Source organism: Pangasianodon hypophthalmus, chromosome 10, assembly GCF_027358585.1.
Source record: "Pangasianodon hypophthalmus isolate fPanHyp1 chromosome 10, fPanHyp1.pri, whole genome shotgun sequence".
NCBI lineage: Eukaryota > Metazoa > Chordata > Actinopteri > Siluriformes > Pangasiidae > Pangasianodon > Pangasianodon hypophthalmus.
This window is the reverse complement of record NC_069719.1, coordinates 11,743,750-11,761,736: the sequence shown is the minus strand read 5'-3', so window position 1 is coordinate 11,761,736 and position 17,987 is coordinate 11,743,750. Positions and strand designations below refer to the sequence as shown.

The following is a 17,987-nucleotide window of genomic DNA, read 5'->3' as shown; positions in this document are numbered from 1 at the left end:
GACGGATTATAGGAATTTGCCGAGGTCATACCTAAAAGCTTTAGACACTGATAAGCATCCAAAAAGCATCCAACAACCTCCCATTATTGTGTACAAATATTATTGATCATGATATTTTACATATGGTATAATTAATTAATGGATGCTGGTGTAATCCTCAATCTGCCTCTTTTTAGGTCGATGCTGTTTGTCTTGTTCTGTTTAAGAGAGTTCTGTCTTAAGAGAGTTCCATCTTAGTTTCATAAATGTTTCTGGCTCATTCAGTGTTCAGGATTAACAATCCTTCTCCAAGTACAAACAAAGTAACACTCAATGTGTTGGATTTGAAATTAACTGCTCATTCTCTATCTCACCTGGGAGCCTGCAAGTTTTTTTAGCACTGCAGATTGAAGTCATCCTCTTCAGTTCAGCCAAAAATTTAATTATCCCAGTTATCTCTTTACTGCAAAATGTAATCAATCAGCCAGGGCATGTTTGGTGTTTGCTTCTTTAGTTTTGTGTTAGAGCTACAAGGCTTAGGGAATCCCAAAAACAACAAAGGTCAATAATAGTCTACAAAAACTGAACAGTCAGTAAAATATATTCAAAATGTTATGTATAACCAGGTATATATTAATCTCCCATTTATTATTTTCATTTATTATTTCAACATTTTGCTTTTCAGCCCAAGCAAATATTTAGTCATTTATCTATGTCCTATTTCACTCATGCAACATTTCCTTATCTCCTCACCATTTATGTGATAGCTACGTAGATGCATCAAGGCTAATCAAGTGCTTGACTACAATCTACTACTACTGGATTTTAGTACCACTATTTTAAAGGCAGTAGATATCACAGAGACTATACCTGGGTCGGTGTATCTTAGTAAGATTAGTATCATGAGAGACTTTTCACTGTCAAGAACATAAACACGGTCACAAATGTTGAAGAAGAGCCAAACAGCTATCTACAGTATATTAAGTATATTGCTTCATTAATGCCATTAGATTACTTCAATAGTTGTTCATGCAGCCACAAAAAATAGTACAGAACCTAAATCATGTGCATATATGAAGTGTTAGAATATGTTATTAATCTCTGCCTAGTAATTCCACCACATTATTAAACAGTATTAAAGCCCCCTCGCCCCAGTTGTGCATGAACACTGATGACACAGAGCAGGGATTGGTTTGTATGTAGTGCTCTGATTTAATGCAATGGGATTACTAAGCAGCAATTAATAATTAACTAATATATGAAAAGTATGAAAAATTTTGGAAGACATTTTGCTAAAAAGTGTATTTCCCCTATGTATGGAGACTTTTGGGACACCCTGTATTATAGTTCATTATTAATTACTGCAAGGTTGCGATGTACTTAACAGGAAACATGGCAACCACATCACACACAACACTGTTGCCAAACTTAATAACAAATTCAAAAAGACTGGAAGTGTTGCTGACCAACCGAGAAGTGGACGTCCACGAACATCCACTGACGAAGGCACAACCAACGTGGTGCTAGTATACATTTTGGGACTTTTGGGACATCCTGTATATGTAGAGTCTTTAAGTTATATTCATATTTCCATTAATGATTTTCTATATAGAGTACGTCACCTCTGTGATTTTATGTTTTATTCTCTCACTGGGTCTGTAGCAGTGACTCATTTCAAAAGTATTTCAGAATAATAATTTCCAACCCTGTCCTTTTAGGACTTTGAAGTAGAGAGGCAAACTTTATTGTGTCATAATGTTTTAACATAACATGATAACATGTGCTTGAAGTCAACTGTGAAAATAGTATGAAAATAGAGATGAGCAAAGACAGTGTGGTCAACATGACACTTGATTACTCTACTCTGCATTAGCCAACAATATGAGAACACAACTGCCTGGACCAATCATATATGTTCTATTCATGTCATATGGAAACAAATGTAATTCCCACCTTCAATCTGGGGAAAAAAGGGACGTTTTCGCATCTTCCTTAATTCTTCCATGTTAATGTGGAGTAATTTGGGGAATTACATAAACACCCAGTTTAGCAATGTAGAAATATACATAAATATATATATATCATCATACACACTAAAGCTACGCATATCTCCTACTTGAGTCTGATGACAAAGTTGTAGCTGAGAAGGTTATGTCATTCATTAAGGCTCGGGGAAAGTAAGAAAGGGTAAATCAACATAAAATAATTTTTTAAACTTCAACCAAATTCATACACTAGATATACACTGAAAATACAAGTGATTACTTCAACCACTTAGTTTTCAATTACTTAGTTTTATAACATTATCCCTCTTAGCTGTACCTATAGCCCTGCATCAAGATATCTAAAAGAGGGGAGTGTAAGCTTGAATCCTTCTGTTCATTTTGACCTTGTGTTGAAAAAAAAAAGCTCCTACCTGGTTTTTATCTCCTCATTTATAGAGTTTGTAATAGCGTTCAATAGTGTCTTTGTCTTAGCTAGATTTATTTTTATGTTTAACAGTGTCCAGTAGCTTGTTAATGTTATCCATCTAGTATAGATAGTATTTTTTTTTCTATTTATAGTACTATTTAATTTCTTAGTTAACTTCTACTACCTTTTTCAGAGTCCTCCTTCCATGCATCCAGGTCCATTGAAGGTATACTGGTGCATGACAGAAAGTGTTCAGGGTACATTCCTACACTGAAGGGATCAGTGGGAACCTCTGTCAGCCCACTGTTGTCACATAAGACTCGAGACAGTGAGTGTCTCTGTAGCTCTTGTCTCTGCTGCTGGGAAAACACACCCGGCTTTTCCCACCAGAATCTGAAACACATACAGTGTATCTAGACTTTGACTGACACTTCATTTTTGTAACTATAGAAAGGCAAATTCTCTATTTAAGTATAAATGAAATTACAGATCTCTATATTTTGCTGCATAAAGAAAATTACATTTTTTCTTCTTTTTTTATTGATCTATAAAATAGTGCACTTCACCCCTGACAACACTTCTGAGGGTTTTTTTTTTCTTTTTCATTATGATTTGACAAGGCTTCCACACTGACATACAATCCACCGCTTACAATAAAGATGGACTAAACAAGTTACCTGTCACCTTCTCTGAGCATCTTCATCTGTTTTCCGATCAAGCATGCGAATAGAGGTCCTGTCCTAGTGCCAGGCACTGTATCCTCTACCAGACCTGCCAGCCACACATCAATATTATCAGGATGCCCATACAGATCCATTATCTTTTCCACCAAAGCCCTGTCATGTATCACATCCGTCAGATCTTCTTTGCTTTGCACTCTGTTATATCCACAAAACACCCTCCAGTCATTGTAACCTGAAATGCATTTTAAAGAGATGATATTATATTTGGCCTTAAGTGTTGCTTGAAGCATGTCTGTACAGTCACTGTCATTTATCTTACAACAACAGAACAGACTGTAATTTACAGCGTGTGTATTTCTACTGGCAGTGCAGTCACCTGGCAGGCCATGATCTCGTCCTCTTTGGAGGTTTAGAGCTGCCAGATCAAGTGCCTCTGGAATAGTGAGCACCATGAGTTTCTCCATCAGCTCCTCATTCATCAGATGATGTTGGTTTTGTCTGGCAGCTGGTTGGCTTATGAGACCTCGCAATATTGGATCCAATCCTCCTGTATTGAGGAATCAGCCAGAGAGGCTATACTTCAAATTTTACACACAGCTATAAATACGATACCTTTATATTTAAAGCCCCAATTACAGTATTTTAGCCTAAACTGTTTTATATCCAACTACTGTAAAAAATACATAGATAATTAGAATTTAAATCAACATCTGTATTAATAATGCCCTTCTTAATTTAAAAACCAATATAGAAAGATATTTATTTTTAAACCAGCAAATGGAACACCATTTTTCTGTTTACTGTTTTATAGTCTCTGTAATTGCATGGGCGCACAGTGGCGCAGTGGGGAGCATTGCAGGCTCACAGCTCCAGGGTCCCTGATTCAATCCTGACCTCAGGTTACTATTGATCTTTTTGTGCATATTCTCCCCATGTCCTGTTTTCTCCCATTTCCCAAAAACTTTGAAGGGGACACACCCACTATAGGGTCATTCCAAACTGAAGTGATGAGCATTTACTATAAAGGGCCCTGGATCATTTTTGAAGGAAAACTGGACAACTGTTAGAAGATCATTTTCATTTTAAAGTAACTATGTCTTGAAAACTTCATTCAATATCTGTAAATTTGCTGGTCATATGCATGACTAATGCTACATACTTTGATAATCAGAAGCAAGATATAATGTAAATTACCCAAATTTACCATTTACTAGACTTTGCCTAGCCAATTACATTAGCTAATAGAATCTGTTCTAGACTAACCCAGTATTATAAAGAAAACATGAAAACTTAGTTAAATGTTTAATGTTAGCTAATTAATGAAACTTGCCTCAAGATGTTTTTTTCAAATTAGATGAAAAATTGTTATTTGTAATGAGTACTTTGAAGGTCTACATAAAAGTGTAGAGAATAAAAAGTAAACTCTTCCTTGGAAATGAAATTAAGAATGAGTACAATATTTAATTTCAGTAATACTCAAATGAAGTATAAATTTGCCAAAATAGTACTTTAATAATGAAGTTCAATTACTCAAGTATTTTCTGCCCCTGAAATGAGTAATTTTGAATTATTACTTATATGGAATAAAAAAGCTGAAAGTGATTTAAATAATGATGAAATAAGATCTTTACTGTAGGTTTTTTGTTTTCATCACTCCTTCAGGGAACAGCCCATAGCTGGTGCATTTGTATTTATTTACGCTGTAAATTTACAGAATCAGGCTACATGAACTGTGCCTCCTAAATATTGCATGGTAGCCTGAGGAAGTTTTTGTTGCTTAGTTGGTCTGTTCATTATTAAACTGTGGTACTTGTTAACATATTCGTTCAACTGCGTTCCAAACGGCCACTAATTGCAACCCCTAAAGAGGGGAAACCTTCAGAGTTCTCACTGTAATATACTGTAATACTTCTGGAAAATACCTTCTAGATAAGGAAGTGAGAAATATGTCTGCTTCTGATAAAGAATCCATGAGTTACATACCAAAGTGGGGACACATCATACAGTACTTCCTCTAATTAGTCTACTAGGACTTGAGGGTTGTCTGCATATGCACATGTGAGCAATCACAATTTAACATTAATATATTCAATATTACTGTCTTCTGCCTTATCTGTATGAATCAACATGATAATGAAGGCAGAGGGAGTGTTTCTGCTTTTCATTTTCTACTTTTCCTTTGAAGTAGATTTGGTTTTCTGAAAATTATAGTGACAGTGAGCTATACTGAAGAATCAGCAAGCAAAGCAAAGCAAATATGTACCTTCTCTGATTATCCTCCATGGACTGAAGAACGTTTGATGCAGTTTTAAGGAAGGAAAGTGTTCATGCTCCTGGAAGCTCTCGTTCAGTCTCCTGATGTGTGTCGAGATGGTGGCATGACCGAAGCGGAATGCGGCGGTGGCAAATACATTCGAGACAGAAGGATTTATAGTATCATCATAACCCTCATAAGGTCCAATGATTTGATCAAATGCTTCTTCTCCTATGATTTTTGGAATATAATCCCTCATGGTGATTATCTGTAAAGAAAGCACACAGCCTTAGATTCATATCTATGGTTTATTTTGGGGAGGTTGAGGAAACATGCTAATACACTTTAACTGATAAGACCTAAGTCTTCCCGGGTTTAAAAATGTATAGGTGTTCCAAGTGACATGAGATGAATGAGAAAAACAAGCGTGAAATTCCAGATGACCTTATGGTGATACATTTGAGTAGTTCAGGTCCAGGTTTGCTCACTGAAGTCTACATAATGCTATCTAGGATGCTGTATATGTGCTCAACTGGAAATCTGTGTGTAAGATGGTAATTTGGGACATGCTGAAGTGTGAGATTAGATAAGATTGTATGTTTCTTTCCCCTGTGCTATCCCACTGAAATTCATCTGGCCTTATCATACTTTATGTAAGTTAACTTTAAAAAAAAAAAAAAAAAAAAAAGAAAAAGAAAATAGCTAAACTGACCTCCAGAATCCTCACTGTAGATGTTTCAGTGGACTCTGCAATGTCAATGTCTGACTGATTTTCCTTTCACTGTCTCCTAAGCAGCAGGGTTGTGTATATTGAAACTCACTGCTCATGAAGCTATAATGTAACTGCCTCACCACCAGACACCGGAAACCATTTTTTATTGCTTTTTTGTGAAGTCAGTCCCTCTGGGACTTTGTTAAAACAGTGCACACTCTGTTTGACGCATCTCATCTACTTCTGTCTCATAGCACTTCAGAGTCTCTTTCTCTGCCACTTTAATTTAAGAAGCATGCGCTGCATTCAACCTTATAGATCCCTTTGTGAGCAATGAAATGTTTCTTTGATCCAGCACAGACTGCTCAAAGAGGACAGACATTAGTTTTGTGGCTGACAGCCTTTAGTCCATAAATTTATTCTCTTCTGAGTGTGGTGAATCACCTTTCTGTTCGCCAGTGAAGGCTGCTTGTCATATTAGATGTAGGCTAAAATCTAATCACTGTCAATGGCTTAACAACAAACTGTAAGGGTTGGCCAGTTCATTATGTCACAAGGTCTCCTTAGTGGCATAATAAGAATGATGTGGGACAAACTATTACACACACACAAACTCACACTTAAAAGTAGAATTGCAGCTGCATTAAAGATTTCATTTTTTTTTTAAGTGTTTCAAGTCCGTAGTGCCCTACTGGGTTCATGCAGTTCATGCTGTAACCCTTTTGCTCATAGCAAAAATGCTGTCACTGTCGTCTGTCCTTTTGTGTAATGTGCTTTGGCCATCTACTTTTTGTTTCTCCACCAAAGGCATTTTGTGGAAAAAGGCTAGTGTAAATAATCCACCTCATTCACCATGATTGGTGCCTTCTCAATCACTGCTGATGACGGGTTACGAATGTGTCAGCGAACCCAGCAAATCTATTTTTTTTTTTTTTTACTCTGTATAATCACGTGACAAGACTATCACTGATATGCTACATGCATCTACATTCTGGGCTAGAAAGAAATCAGCCCAAGTCTCGTTTCTTCATACCATTCTGTGTTCTTATGACCATTGGTGGTGCTGTTGAGCTTGGTTCCAAAAAAGATCCAAAATAATACACCTTATGACATAATGTGGATGCCAAAAACGAACCATTAAAGTGATGTCTTTTTATCTTTGAAAGAGAGGGGCAGGGCTTAGCCAGCTATTTGCTATTTGCACTTCTGGAGCATTAGAAATTCTGAACTGGTCTAAATGGAACAATACATTCAGAAAGGAAAAATAGCTTCAGCATCCATTATGGAAATGATTTTGCTAATTATATGGTAGTTAATTTTCCTGGGTACTGTTAATAATACATATAAAAGAATCAGCACACTGGCAGCATAGAAGCAGCATACTGCAGTTTCAGGATGGGTTACAGAGCATGTGAGAACTGATCTATGTTGAAACCTCTAGAGAAGGATTTCAAGCTGCATAACCAAAGATGAAACTATTTTCCTCCTACACTGCTCTCAGTAAAGCTGGCCAAGATTGAGATTTTCTACTATATTAATCTATTAGATTGTGTAAAATTATAGCTATAAATGAGCCATTGCTTCTAAGTGTTTTTGAAACTGAAAATCCTCAACTGGAAAGAAGGCATGATTCCATAACCTCATGCACACATCATAGGAAGATTTGTTTATTATATTTAATGTTTGAGTGATATGGATAATGTTCCAGGGAAAGGAATGTAATGCACAGATTCTCATTCCTTCTTTTACCTGTAAAGCTGAGGTGTGTACATTTATGCAGTTTAGAGAATAGGACCCAAATATGCAGAGCTTCATCATTAGTAATCACCCGTTAGAGGTCAAGTTTGTGAAGCATAAGTAATTTATGGAATGTATTTTACATAAATTAACTTGAAAAGTCATGTTTCATTGCAGTCATTGTTCAACTTGCAATGAGATAATTTTGATTTAATTACACCCCAGGGCTTTTCCAGTTCTGAGCAATAGTGCTTAAACTTCCTCCCAATCTTAAATTATTACTCAATCAATGTTAAATTGATATTAATGTTTGAGTTTTGTGGTGATTTCTGCTACAATTAATACACTGTAAGAGTTCCAGCTTTGCCATATGAACAGGAAGTTTCTCCCAACACATGGCACGACGGCCATGATGCAGAGATGATCGATTGTTTCCAAACACCAGTCAAGCTGTTTGCCCCTCTGATATGAGTTAAAGGTAGTGCTGTAGATTTCTCATACCTGATGCAAAGCTCCGACAATTTTCCGGCTCTCCTGATAGATCATCTGGGAGCTCCAGTGGCTGTTCAGTTGTTTCAGTCGTGTGGCAATGCGATTGTGCTCCCTCACCCAGAGCGTGTGAAGAGCAATCAGAGGCAGAATCTCGTTCACCCTGCTATCTCCAGCGAGAAAACACTCCAGGCGTTTTCTCGGGCCTGTACCTGGCTCTTGGAAGCATGCAGACGTGGGGTTATTGACAAACGGCAGGTAAGCACGACCTGCAGTATCAGTGTGTTCACTGTTAACTGCGAGCAAGCCCTCACTGCTTGAGAAGTTCCTGAGCATTTTCTGTAATTCTACAGAGTGTCCATAGACAGTAGATGCATCGAGGAAGGAAGTGATTGAATTCATCTGCTGTCTCTGCAGCATCTGTTGTGGGTGCAGAGTGTGTGTCGGGCCACTTATGCAGGCTGGTGCGGAGCGGAAAAATGGGAGACAGCTCTTGCTTCCAAACAGTTTATCATGCAGAGGAATCTGTGACACACACACACTCACACACATAAATACAAGGACACAGAGAGTGCATTACGTTTTCAAAGAGAAATGTCTCGTTCTTTTTTCCTTCTTAACGTCTAATTGTTTCCTCTCTAAACAACTGTCACCACAACTATCACACAACTGTCCATGTTTGCCCTTCAGCCCTGTAAACACTGCCTCATCTACTTCTCTATGATCTTACAGAGTCAATTAAATTGACATTAAAGTTAAAATATCCTTTGTATGATATTTGCACTTGGTAAATGAGGCAGCTAAGTTATTATATCTTAAGCACACCATTAGAATATTTTTCATTTGGCATTTAAGTTTTAAAAAAAAAGTATTTCCAAAGGTTAGAATAGGATTCAGATGTAGTGTAGCTTGACCAGAAATAAATAAATGTAATGAAAAGCACAGCAGCAGTGCCATTTTATAGCATTGTATTACTGTGAGTTGACAGTATCAGCTCCTTAAATGCAGTTTTCCCTTAAGCACTTTATATATTCTTCTAAAATGTTTAATCCTATCTGGTTTCAGAGCTGAAGATTCTGTAAATGTGCCCAAAACCACAGCTAAGTTAGCATGACTCCAGCCTGGAGGTTCAGGGCAACGATTCTGACAAAGGGCCATTTCCAGTCAGAGATTACTGGCCGGTCACATTCGTTTCATTTCGCTCTATAGTTTGTTTGCTGTGAAGTTGTTCTCTGGAACACAGCTTGCACGTTCCTAAAATAGCTCTGCTGCTCAGGGGCAGTTTTCAGTGCTGCAGGCTAGCACGCTGAAGATGCGCTTGGTTTTGATCTGTACAGCATGCTCAGAGAAATACATCTATAGCTGTGTATGATGGGTTTTATTTGCATTCTGCATAGCTCAACAAAGACTGAATTATTTGTTTTGAGCTGCGCCTTGGATTTATAGATTGCATTTTCTGCAGCATTCGGAAGGCGGTTTCTTGAGACCTGCAGGAAACTTACATCCTACAGTGCCTTTCACTACCGTATGTGTCAGCAATGTGTTTTTATTTGTTTCTTATTGATCATTTATCCTGATGAATATCATAATATTGGTATTTAGAGTCTGGTGTGCGCTCAAGGTCAGCATGAATGTGAATAAATTCCACTGTTCTGTGTATTTATGGTGCTTGCCTTCTTGCCTCTGGCTGGGGATATTGAGATTAGTTACAAAATAACACTGCTCTGTAATTTCCCACTCTATTTTTATGAGCAGTCATTGCCCTGAAGGAGTCTGAAACGTATCCCTGTCCAAAGACACTCACCCTAGAAGCTTGCTATTTTCACCAGTGTTTGAGGTTTGACAGAGATAAAGAAGCAATCAATGAGATATACACTTTTTAATTTTAGGCTCCTGTCACAGATACTGATTATCCTCCAACTATGCACATCTCTAACCAACATTTAAAATGACCTTCCCTGAACTGTGGCATATACATTCACACCTTGTAATAGGAGGCTGGCCATATCAAAAACATTATTCTACATTTTTTAGACAGTGAAATTATAAGGTTTTGTCTGACAATTCTATGATTTCAGGATGCTGAACTGTAAAACGTTGACCCTCCATGTTGACCTCCTCCTATGGCACTAAAGCAGAGGATTTTTTGCAAACTTTTTGCAGACAGGAGCCAATTTAGCTATGTATAAAAAAAAATTAAATAAAAATTTTTAAAAATCCATGAACCTCCTCAGTACAGATTTATTTTATGAAATATTCAAATATCAAGCTCATTATTCAAATGTTTGCAATAATATTCTGGCTGTTTATTCCTAAATTTTCAACTGACGGAACACATTAAGTCCAAGTTGGGATTATTTATATATAGGCTTGACTTCTTTTTCTTTTTTGACTTCTTTTTCTTTTATTGAAGTTACGATTAAACCTAGTCAATTCAACTGAGCACTCAAATAGAATAATAACAACAATAACACAAAAATATTTATAGCAACTTTGATAACAGTGGACTGTGATTTCTACCACTGTAACAAATGTTTAAAAAATCATGGACCCCTATTTGCATTTCACAGACCACTTTGAGAACCACTGCTCCATTTTTCGACACCTTTATTTTTGACAGGTTGGTGCTGGATTTGTCATATAAACAAGGTCATTTTTGAAAATACTTTATTCAAACCATCTTGTGGCATTTTTGCTTGTCTGATTGCTGACATTTATGTGTGGATGTTACCTGAATCGGAAAGCAAGGATTGGAATTTCCACACATGTGTAGGCAGTTGAGTCCCTCCAAAAAGGCGGCTTTGCTTGTGCTTTGAGGAGTGAAGGAGATGTCATGGTCTATATACTGACCCCAGTCCACCAGCATCTGGGAATACGCCTCATCTTCTAAGCGGCACTGGCTGGAGATTTGCATAATTTTGTTGCTGACTTCACGAACCTTAAAATATGATTGATGTGATGTTTAAATCAGACAAGACTAATATGATTAATGTTCTCAGCTCCTAGACCAAAAATGCTTTAGTAATTTTATGTGTTGTTTTTCTAGTCTCTCTCTTCAGCTGTCAGGTCTCTGCCTGGTTCTAAATAAATAATTCTCTCCATCTCATACATTTTAATGTAGACACTAAGTCTTCCATTTACTTAAGAGATGACCAAGAAAGGCCACTGAGATTTTTTTTTTTTAGAGGCTGAAACACTTCAGATGTATTACTGTGAGGAAGATTGAATCTGTTGTAATCCTAAATGTCTGCTATATTCAACAGGATTGAGGCAAAATCCTGAGGCGTAGGGTTTACTCCTGTAAAAAAATAATAATGATAAGTGAAATCAGCCCCCACTTTCAGCTTTTCTTTGGTTTCATGTCAGAAATACTCCCACTTTGTATGTGATCAAAGTGGTTGTGCTACTGAAGCGTTTGTGGAGACAGGCACATGGCATTATAGCAGATCTCAAGAAGATATATATATATATATTTCTTGAGATCTGCTATAATGGCATGTATATATACATATATATATATATATATATATATATACTTTTCCACTTCCTGAGCCATCTATTTCAGAGATACTCCCACATTTATCTATTATATGATATTCAAGAATTTCCCTTGGGATGAATAAAGTTCTATCCTATCTTACCTTATCTTATAAACATAACATCTTATACACAATTTATCTCACAAACCTATACACAGTGCAAGTTCTGGGCAAGTCTCAATCTCTCTGAGTTCTGAGAAAATCATCTGAATATTTCTGTTTCTATTTATTTATGATGACCTTGTCTAAGAAATGTCTAATTAACAGCCATAAAGACATGAGTATGAATTTTTACTGCCCAATCTGTCTGGAAATGTAATAAAATGGACCCAATGGGATATATTTTTGGAAAAAATACATTTTAGTTTACAGGGTGAACCTCGAGGGGACACATTATACAAAATTGATGGCAGACGCCAGGTGCCAAAAGTGATAGAACAGCTGGGGTGGAAACTTTAAGGATGAAGTGTCAGAAAATCCAGAAGTGAGTAAAATGCTTGTGTTTATAATTGGGTGCACAAGCAGTGACAGGAAAGTAAAGCAGAGTTAAATACTGGGGCTTACAATTACAGTTAATTACCAGCTCTTATAAATATCTTGTTAAATTGGTTTAATTGTAATATTTTTAAACTCTTGTACTCTTGTTTTTCATGTTTCTTTTTCATGATTAAGTGAGCATGAGTGTGTAGCTTACAGGGGGGAGATGGAAGCCGCTGTACTGGTGCCCAATGTTCCAGCCTTTTGGTTGGCTTTCTCCATCCTCGTACTCTGCTGGGAGCCATCTGGCCAAGACCGTGCTGGCTGCTCCCCAAAGAGGTTTATTTCTGAATAACAAAGTGCATTTGTATGTTGCTTCAGAAATGTTTCATGACATGTAGCACCACATTTTTTGAGGAAAACAAAGGTATTTGAATATTGTGCGGCAAAGAGAGACACTGTCGCTCATGTGATATTTACATATGAGCAGAATGGCATAAAACATATATACTTACACACATATATACACAATGCCCTTTGAAGCATTTTTGTGAAAGCAATTCAATATTTACATGTAGAGGTCCACTTCTACAATTATGTATAATCATGTTTTCAGGATGGAAAGAGTAAATAATAATTGGAGAAAGAGTAATTATTCTATTTGTAGGCCTAATTTAGAGCTTTCATAGAAATAGCAATTATAATCATACATACAAGTATGTGATTACAGCTGGATTACTGTGCTATCTCTTAAATAATTCCAATCAAGTGAACAAAAGAAAAATGCCATACTTTCTCTAATAAACCTAGTTTTTAAATAATGATGGAGTTTATGAGTTAAAGGAACTGTGTTCTATGTTATGGAGAAGCTCAGTCTGAACTCTGTAGTGCCACACACCAAAGAAGCAGCTTTAAATATTGATTTCAAGCATATCCTTGTGTGCTAGACACAGTTGGTGCAGTAATACATGATTCTCACACTGCTTAGTGCTTTTCTTCAGTTGCTCTCACATTCATGCGGCAAATAGAATACCCTCTATCCGCTCCACAAGCCCTGACCTATCCTATCTGTCATGGCTCATCTTATCAACTTGGCCTTGTTGCTTCAACAAAATGCCAGGGTCCAGTTAGCATGAGTGCAAGCGCAGGGCTGATTAATATGGTTTCAGAACAGCCTGGGAGATGGGTATTGTGCAGTGTGTTATGGATGAATTATTAAGAGTAGCCAGCTACCTGTTATTGCACACTCCAGAGATGGTGCGGTATTTCTCGGAATCTCCTCCTATGGGACAGCTGGATGGATGTAGGGGTGGAGGACACCCGGATAGATTTGCTATTAGCTCCACTTCCTCCAGGGACAGAAGCTCTAAAAAATTGAGCTAATTAATCGATTGATTTAAATTCAATTTCTTTTGAGTAAACGGTCCTTTCTTGTTTAAACAAAATGCATTACTGGGATTAATGTAACACCTTTCTAACTAAATGTGCATACAGTCAGTCTGACATTTCACCTACTAAATGCTATTACTACAACATGCTGCACTTATACACCAGTGCTGTTAAATTCCCAAATCTGACTGGTCAGTAGGTGTTGAGTAATTTTTTTAACAGCACAGCTCTGATAAAGAGTGCAGGCTGTAATTCAGATCACAGGTTTATATTAATGCACTTGTGTTAATACACTATTATTTCTACAGTAACAGCTCATTGACAAGGACTTGTATGACAGACACTCCACACAATCTAAGTGTAATAAGAAACATGTTTTTAACTACTAGAGGTTATTTAACAAAGACAAACATCTAATTATTGATATGATCAAGCTTTCTGTAAGGAGATGTTTATTTAACATCTATAGAAGGAGTGTCAGGAGCTCCAGTGTCAGTGTTTTGGAACGGTCAGTAGGTTTTCTGCCACGGGTGAGTCTCCAGGACAGAGGACTTTCCGGTTTCACAGTAGCACAACAAGCTGCTTTATTGTCTTATTAACTTCAAAAGAGAGAATAGCTGTTATAATATAAGCAATAACAGGAACTAACTAGGCTCACAGAACATTAAATGTAACTATAAACTGTCCATCATTAACAAATTAAAAATTGTATTCACTGACAAACTGCTGTAATATAAGAGGAATCCAACACTTTGGAACATGGTGTTATTGGAAAATAATCAACTTCAGGGTGGTAACAGGAACTCCTCTTCGCATCAGGCTTTATCACACCACACCATCACTGATTATTTTCCTATATCAGCATGCCCTGTCATGTTTTATTCCTTACTTAAGCACTATAGTTTGGAAAAATAATGGCAACAAAATACAGCATAACTTAATACAGTGATCACCAACCTGGAGATCTGCCTTCCAATTCAATTCATTTCCAGTCCTAAGCCATCACACCTGCTCCAGATAATCTGTCCGCTTGATTAGCCAGAGCAGGTTTGTTAGAATAGCAGCAGAAACTGTTCTGTAGGAAGGTAGATCTCCAGGATCAGGAAATGGCAGCACAACAGGGTGAATTCAATTCACATGGGATACATTATAAAGATTTTGTTTTCATAATTATCCTGAAAAACAAAGTAAGTAGAATTGTTTTTTCTAGAATTTGTTTTCTAGAATTTTTTTTTCTAGAATACTACACAGGTTTTCAGAACTGTATAATGTCATAGGACACTGACAGGTAATTCTCAAGAGATGAAAATGAACAAGTCTCCCATAATACCAAAATTTAGCCTGCAGTATAAATGAAGGTATGATTTTAGTTTTCTTGAAACAGAATCTTACCCGAAACAGAGACAGATCTTTTCTGCCTCCTACTTTCCTTTTTCTTCAGAAGTAGCAGAGTGGTTTGAAAGACCTCTGCCGCATTTGATATTTCATAACTTCCTGCTGCTGCTGCTTGCCTGGAGAAAGCAAACATCTGCACGTAGGATGGCTGAGAGTGATTCCTGCTATTCAGAAAAAAAAGGCACTGTAAATCTATTTTTTTCTTTCTTTTAAGATACAGTCATAATTAGCAATTTCTGCCAAAGAAAATGTCTTGTTTACCCTTTTGCTGTCTGATGTAATGCGCTGTTGACCATCTGAAGACTCTCTTGTATTGAGGATATTAGCAAAGTTTCAGGCTTGTTTAGTTTTTCTGAGAAATGCAAAGATGACACTTATGTCTTAGGGGACTTAAACTGTAGAAGTTAAAAATCCCCACTGTGACATACAGTGAAAAGGAAAATGACTCAGTTATCATGATTTAGTTATTATGATACACCTAAAATCTGATTAGTATTCATTTATTTATGTACTTTTTAATATACTTTATAGCTTATTATTCAGTAACTGGTATTAATTATTAAGTAACTACACTGAAACTATAGAAAAGTAATGTATTTATGTGAGTGAGGGAAGTTAGGACCTGCTGATGAGTTAAAGCTGGACAGGGTATATTATAATAATAATAATAATAATAATAATAATAATAATAATAATAATAATAATAATAATAATAATAATAATAGACTACTGCTAATAATAGTTAATGTTTGATCATTGAAGCAATGTGTGTTCATTCTGCTAGTTTAATTAAAGGGGCTTTCTTGTATCATAAAACTTTGGAAGAACAGAATCAAATATTTTAATATTATTTCAATGGTAAAACAAACAGACACTAAATAATAACACATGAATTAAATGCGTTAAACTGTACTTTGCATGCATGAAAGAAGGCTTCCTAAATCCCACGTTCAACTCGTCTGTAAATTGTATAAACACAAAGACATTTATACTTAAACAATATCGCATATATCCTAAGATCTTCTAAAACTGACCAAAAAAAAAAGAACAACACAGCAGCAAACTAATCAAAAATGCTCTATAAATGCTTTAAGTCAGTTATTAGTTTGGTTTCTAATTTTTTCACTGAATACATCAATGCATAATCAAATTTGCCTATGAATTTTCTAATTAATGGCCATGCAGATTTATATATATTATACTGTATATAAAGTTGGCTTATTTTCAAGATATGTTCAATACAATAACTTACCCTGCTTGTTCCAGTATATACAGCTAATTTAAGAATCTCTTATGGATAAATTTTAACATTTATTCACATTCATTCCCTTATGAATGTGAATGTGCAAAGGCTGAATAATCTATAATGTATCTGCTAGAAGATGAATATAGACCTCAGCTAATTACCAGGAACAGTCACAAAAGCACATCTTATCACCCAGGTTACAGAGAATTTGATTTAAACCTCTATGTACCCCATGTGATTATTTATGATACTGCTTTTGCACTGTGCTATTAGCTGCAGTGCTAATATGCAAAATAAAGTAAGATGTATGATGGACATTAATCAGGTATATACTAAGTGATGAATAAAACATGACCTACGTTCAGATGGAGTTGTAGCTGCAGATGTGTATGAAAGCAAAATGCAGCAAAGTAGCAGCCTGGGTGTAGAGTTCAACTTTGTGATAGAGCTAAAACAAAAAAAAGACACATTATATGTAAAAAAAGAAAGAAATATACATTTATATACAGTATTTTACCATTATTGCTACAATTCTACTATTGTTTTTACAACTGACAGAAGACAACCTAATTCATAGATTATAAATGTTATATATATATATATATATGCTATAACTGTTTCTGCATCACATGTTAACTAATATATTTAACATCAAGGGAAATCTAACACAGAATATTTTACCACCCAAACCATTTTATGAATAAGTAGAAATTAGGCTCATAGAAATAAAATGTGAAAATAAATTTTCTTACTGCATGTCTCTCGATGTGGTATCTTGCTCTCTATGTGTACTCACTCATCTCTCTGTTCTGGACTTTTCTCCTCCTAAGAGGACATAGTCATACCCTGCTGACTCCACACAAAAGCCACTTGATTTCGTAGTCTTTTCTGCTGCTCTTCAAGTGCACAGCTTACGTAGGTAGAAGCCTCACAAACATACACACTACACTGCCATGTACGTCAAATTTGTCACTAACTGAAGAAATTAAGTTAATGTTGTATTTTCATTTGAAAAGCAACATTTATTACTTATCTGAAACTGTTCGAAGCTGATTTTTATTTTAACGCAACTATGCCATTTTGCCTGAAAACATTATTCAATCTCTATAAAGTTACTGTAATAAGCTGATCATATGCAAGACTAACGCTATGTTTGATAAGGAATTAATCAGAAGTAACACTCTATCCTGTAAATAACCAATATTTACCATTAGCTAGAATTTGGCTTGCTACCTAACCAGATATATTAACTACTAGAATCGATGCTAGTCTAACCTGGCATTAGCAAAGAAAACAGGCTAAGCTAGTTAAATAAAGCCAGTTAATGTTAGCATATATTAGCACAACTTACATCAACATGCTTTTTCAAATTACAGTAGATGCCATTCATGCCTTCCAGGGAGACAAGGACATGCCTCATTTTATACAAGTCTTTGCTTACAACAGCATATTGAAGCAATTTACTGAGAGCGGGTAGGGCTACAGGTGTTCATCCTCAAGGTCAACACTACAGTCTGGTTATCCATCTTTGGATGCATATGGATAGCTATAGCACTAACTACATCATGTAACATGAGAGGATCACCACAGATGACAAGTTGGTACAATTCTTGATAGTTTTTCTACACTGATGAACTTGATTGGATGCTAAACTGAAATGACTGAATGCTAAACC

General features: G+C 36.2%; 1 protein-coding gene across 1 annotated transcript; it reads right to left on the bottom strand.

Moving 5' to 3' along the window:
- Positions 1–1,720: 1,720 nt before the first annotated feature.
- Positions 1,721–17,500, bottom strand: tpo (thyroid peroxidase). The gene is made up of 10 exons (XM_026934249.3): positions 16,672–17,500; positions 15,064–15,418; positions 13,516–13,648; positions 12,500–12,629; positions 10,998–11,204; positions 8,279–8,791; positions 5,338–5,596; positions 3,451–3,621; positions 3,069–3,306; positions 1,721–2,784 (listed from the first exon to the last, which is right to left on the bottom strand). The coding sequence occupies exons 2-10, from the start codon at positions 15,197–15,199 to the stop codon at positions 2,562–2,564; spliced, it is 2,010 nt and encodes a 669-aa protein (XP_026790050.3). The 5' UTR covers positions 15,200–15,418; positions 16,672–17,500; the 3' UTR covers positions 1,721–2,561.
- Between the last annotated feature and the right edge of the window lie 487 nt (positions 17,501–17,987).

Bases quoted from the DNA above. Each gene is read 5' to 3' on its own strand.
- tpo (XM_026934249.3), bottom strand. From the start codon at position 15,199: ATGTTTGCTTTCTCCAGGCAAGCAGCAGCAGCAGGAAGTTATGAAATA. The intron at 12,630-13,515 runs GTAGCTGGCTAC...TTTGTTATTCAG, and splicing joins TCTGGAGTGTGCAATAACAG to AAATAAACCTCTTTGGGGAG. The intron at 2,785-3,068 runs GTAACTTGTTTA...TATGTGTTTCAG, and splicing joins ATGCTCAGAGAAGGTGACAG to ATTCTGGTGGGAAAAGCCGG.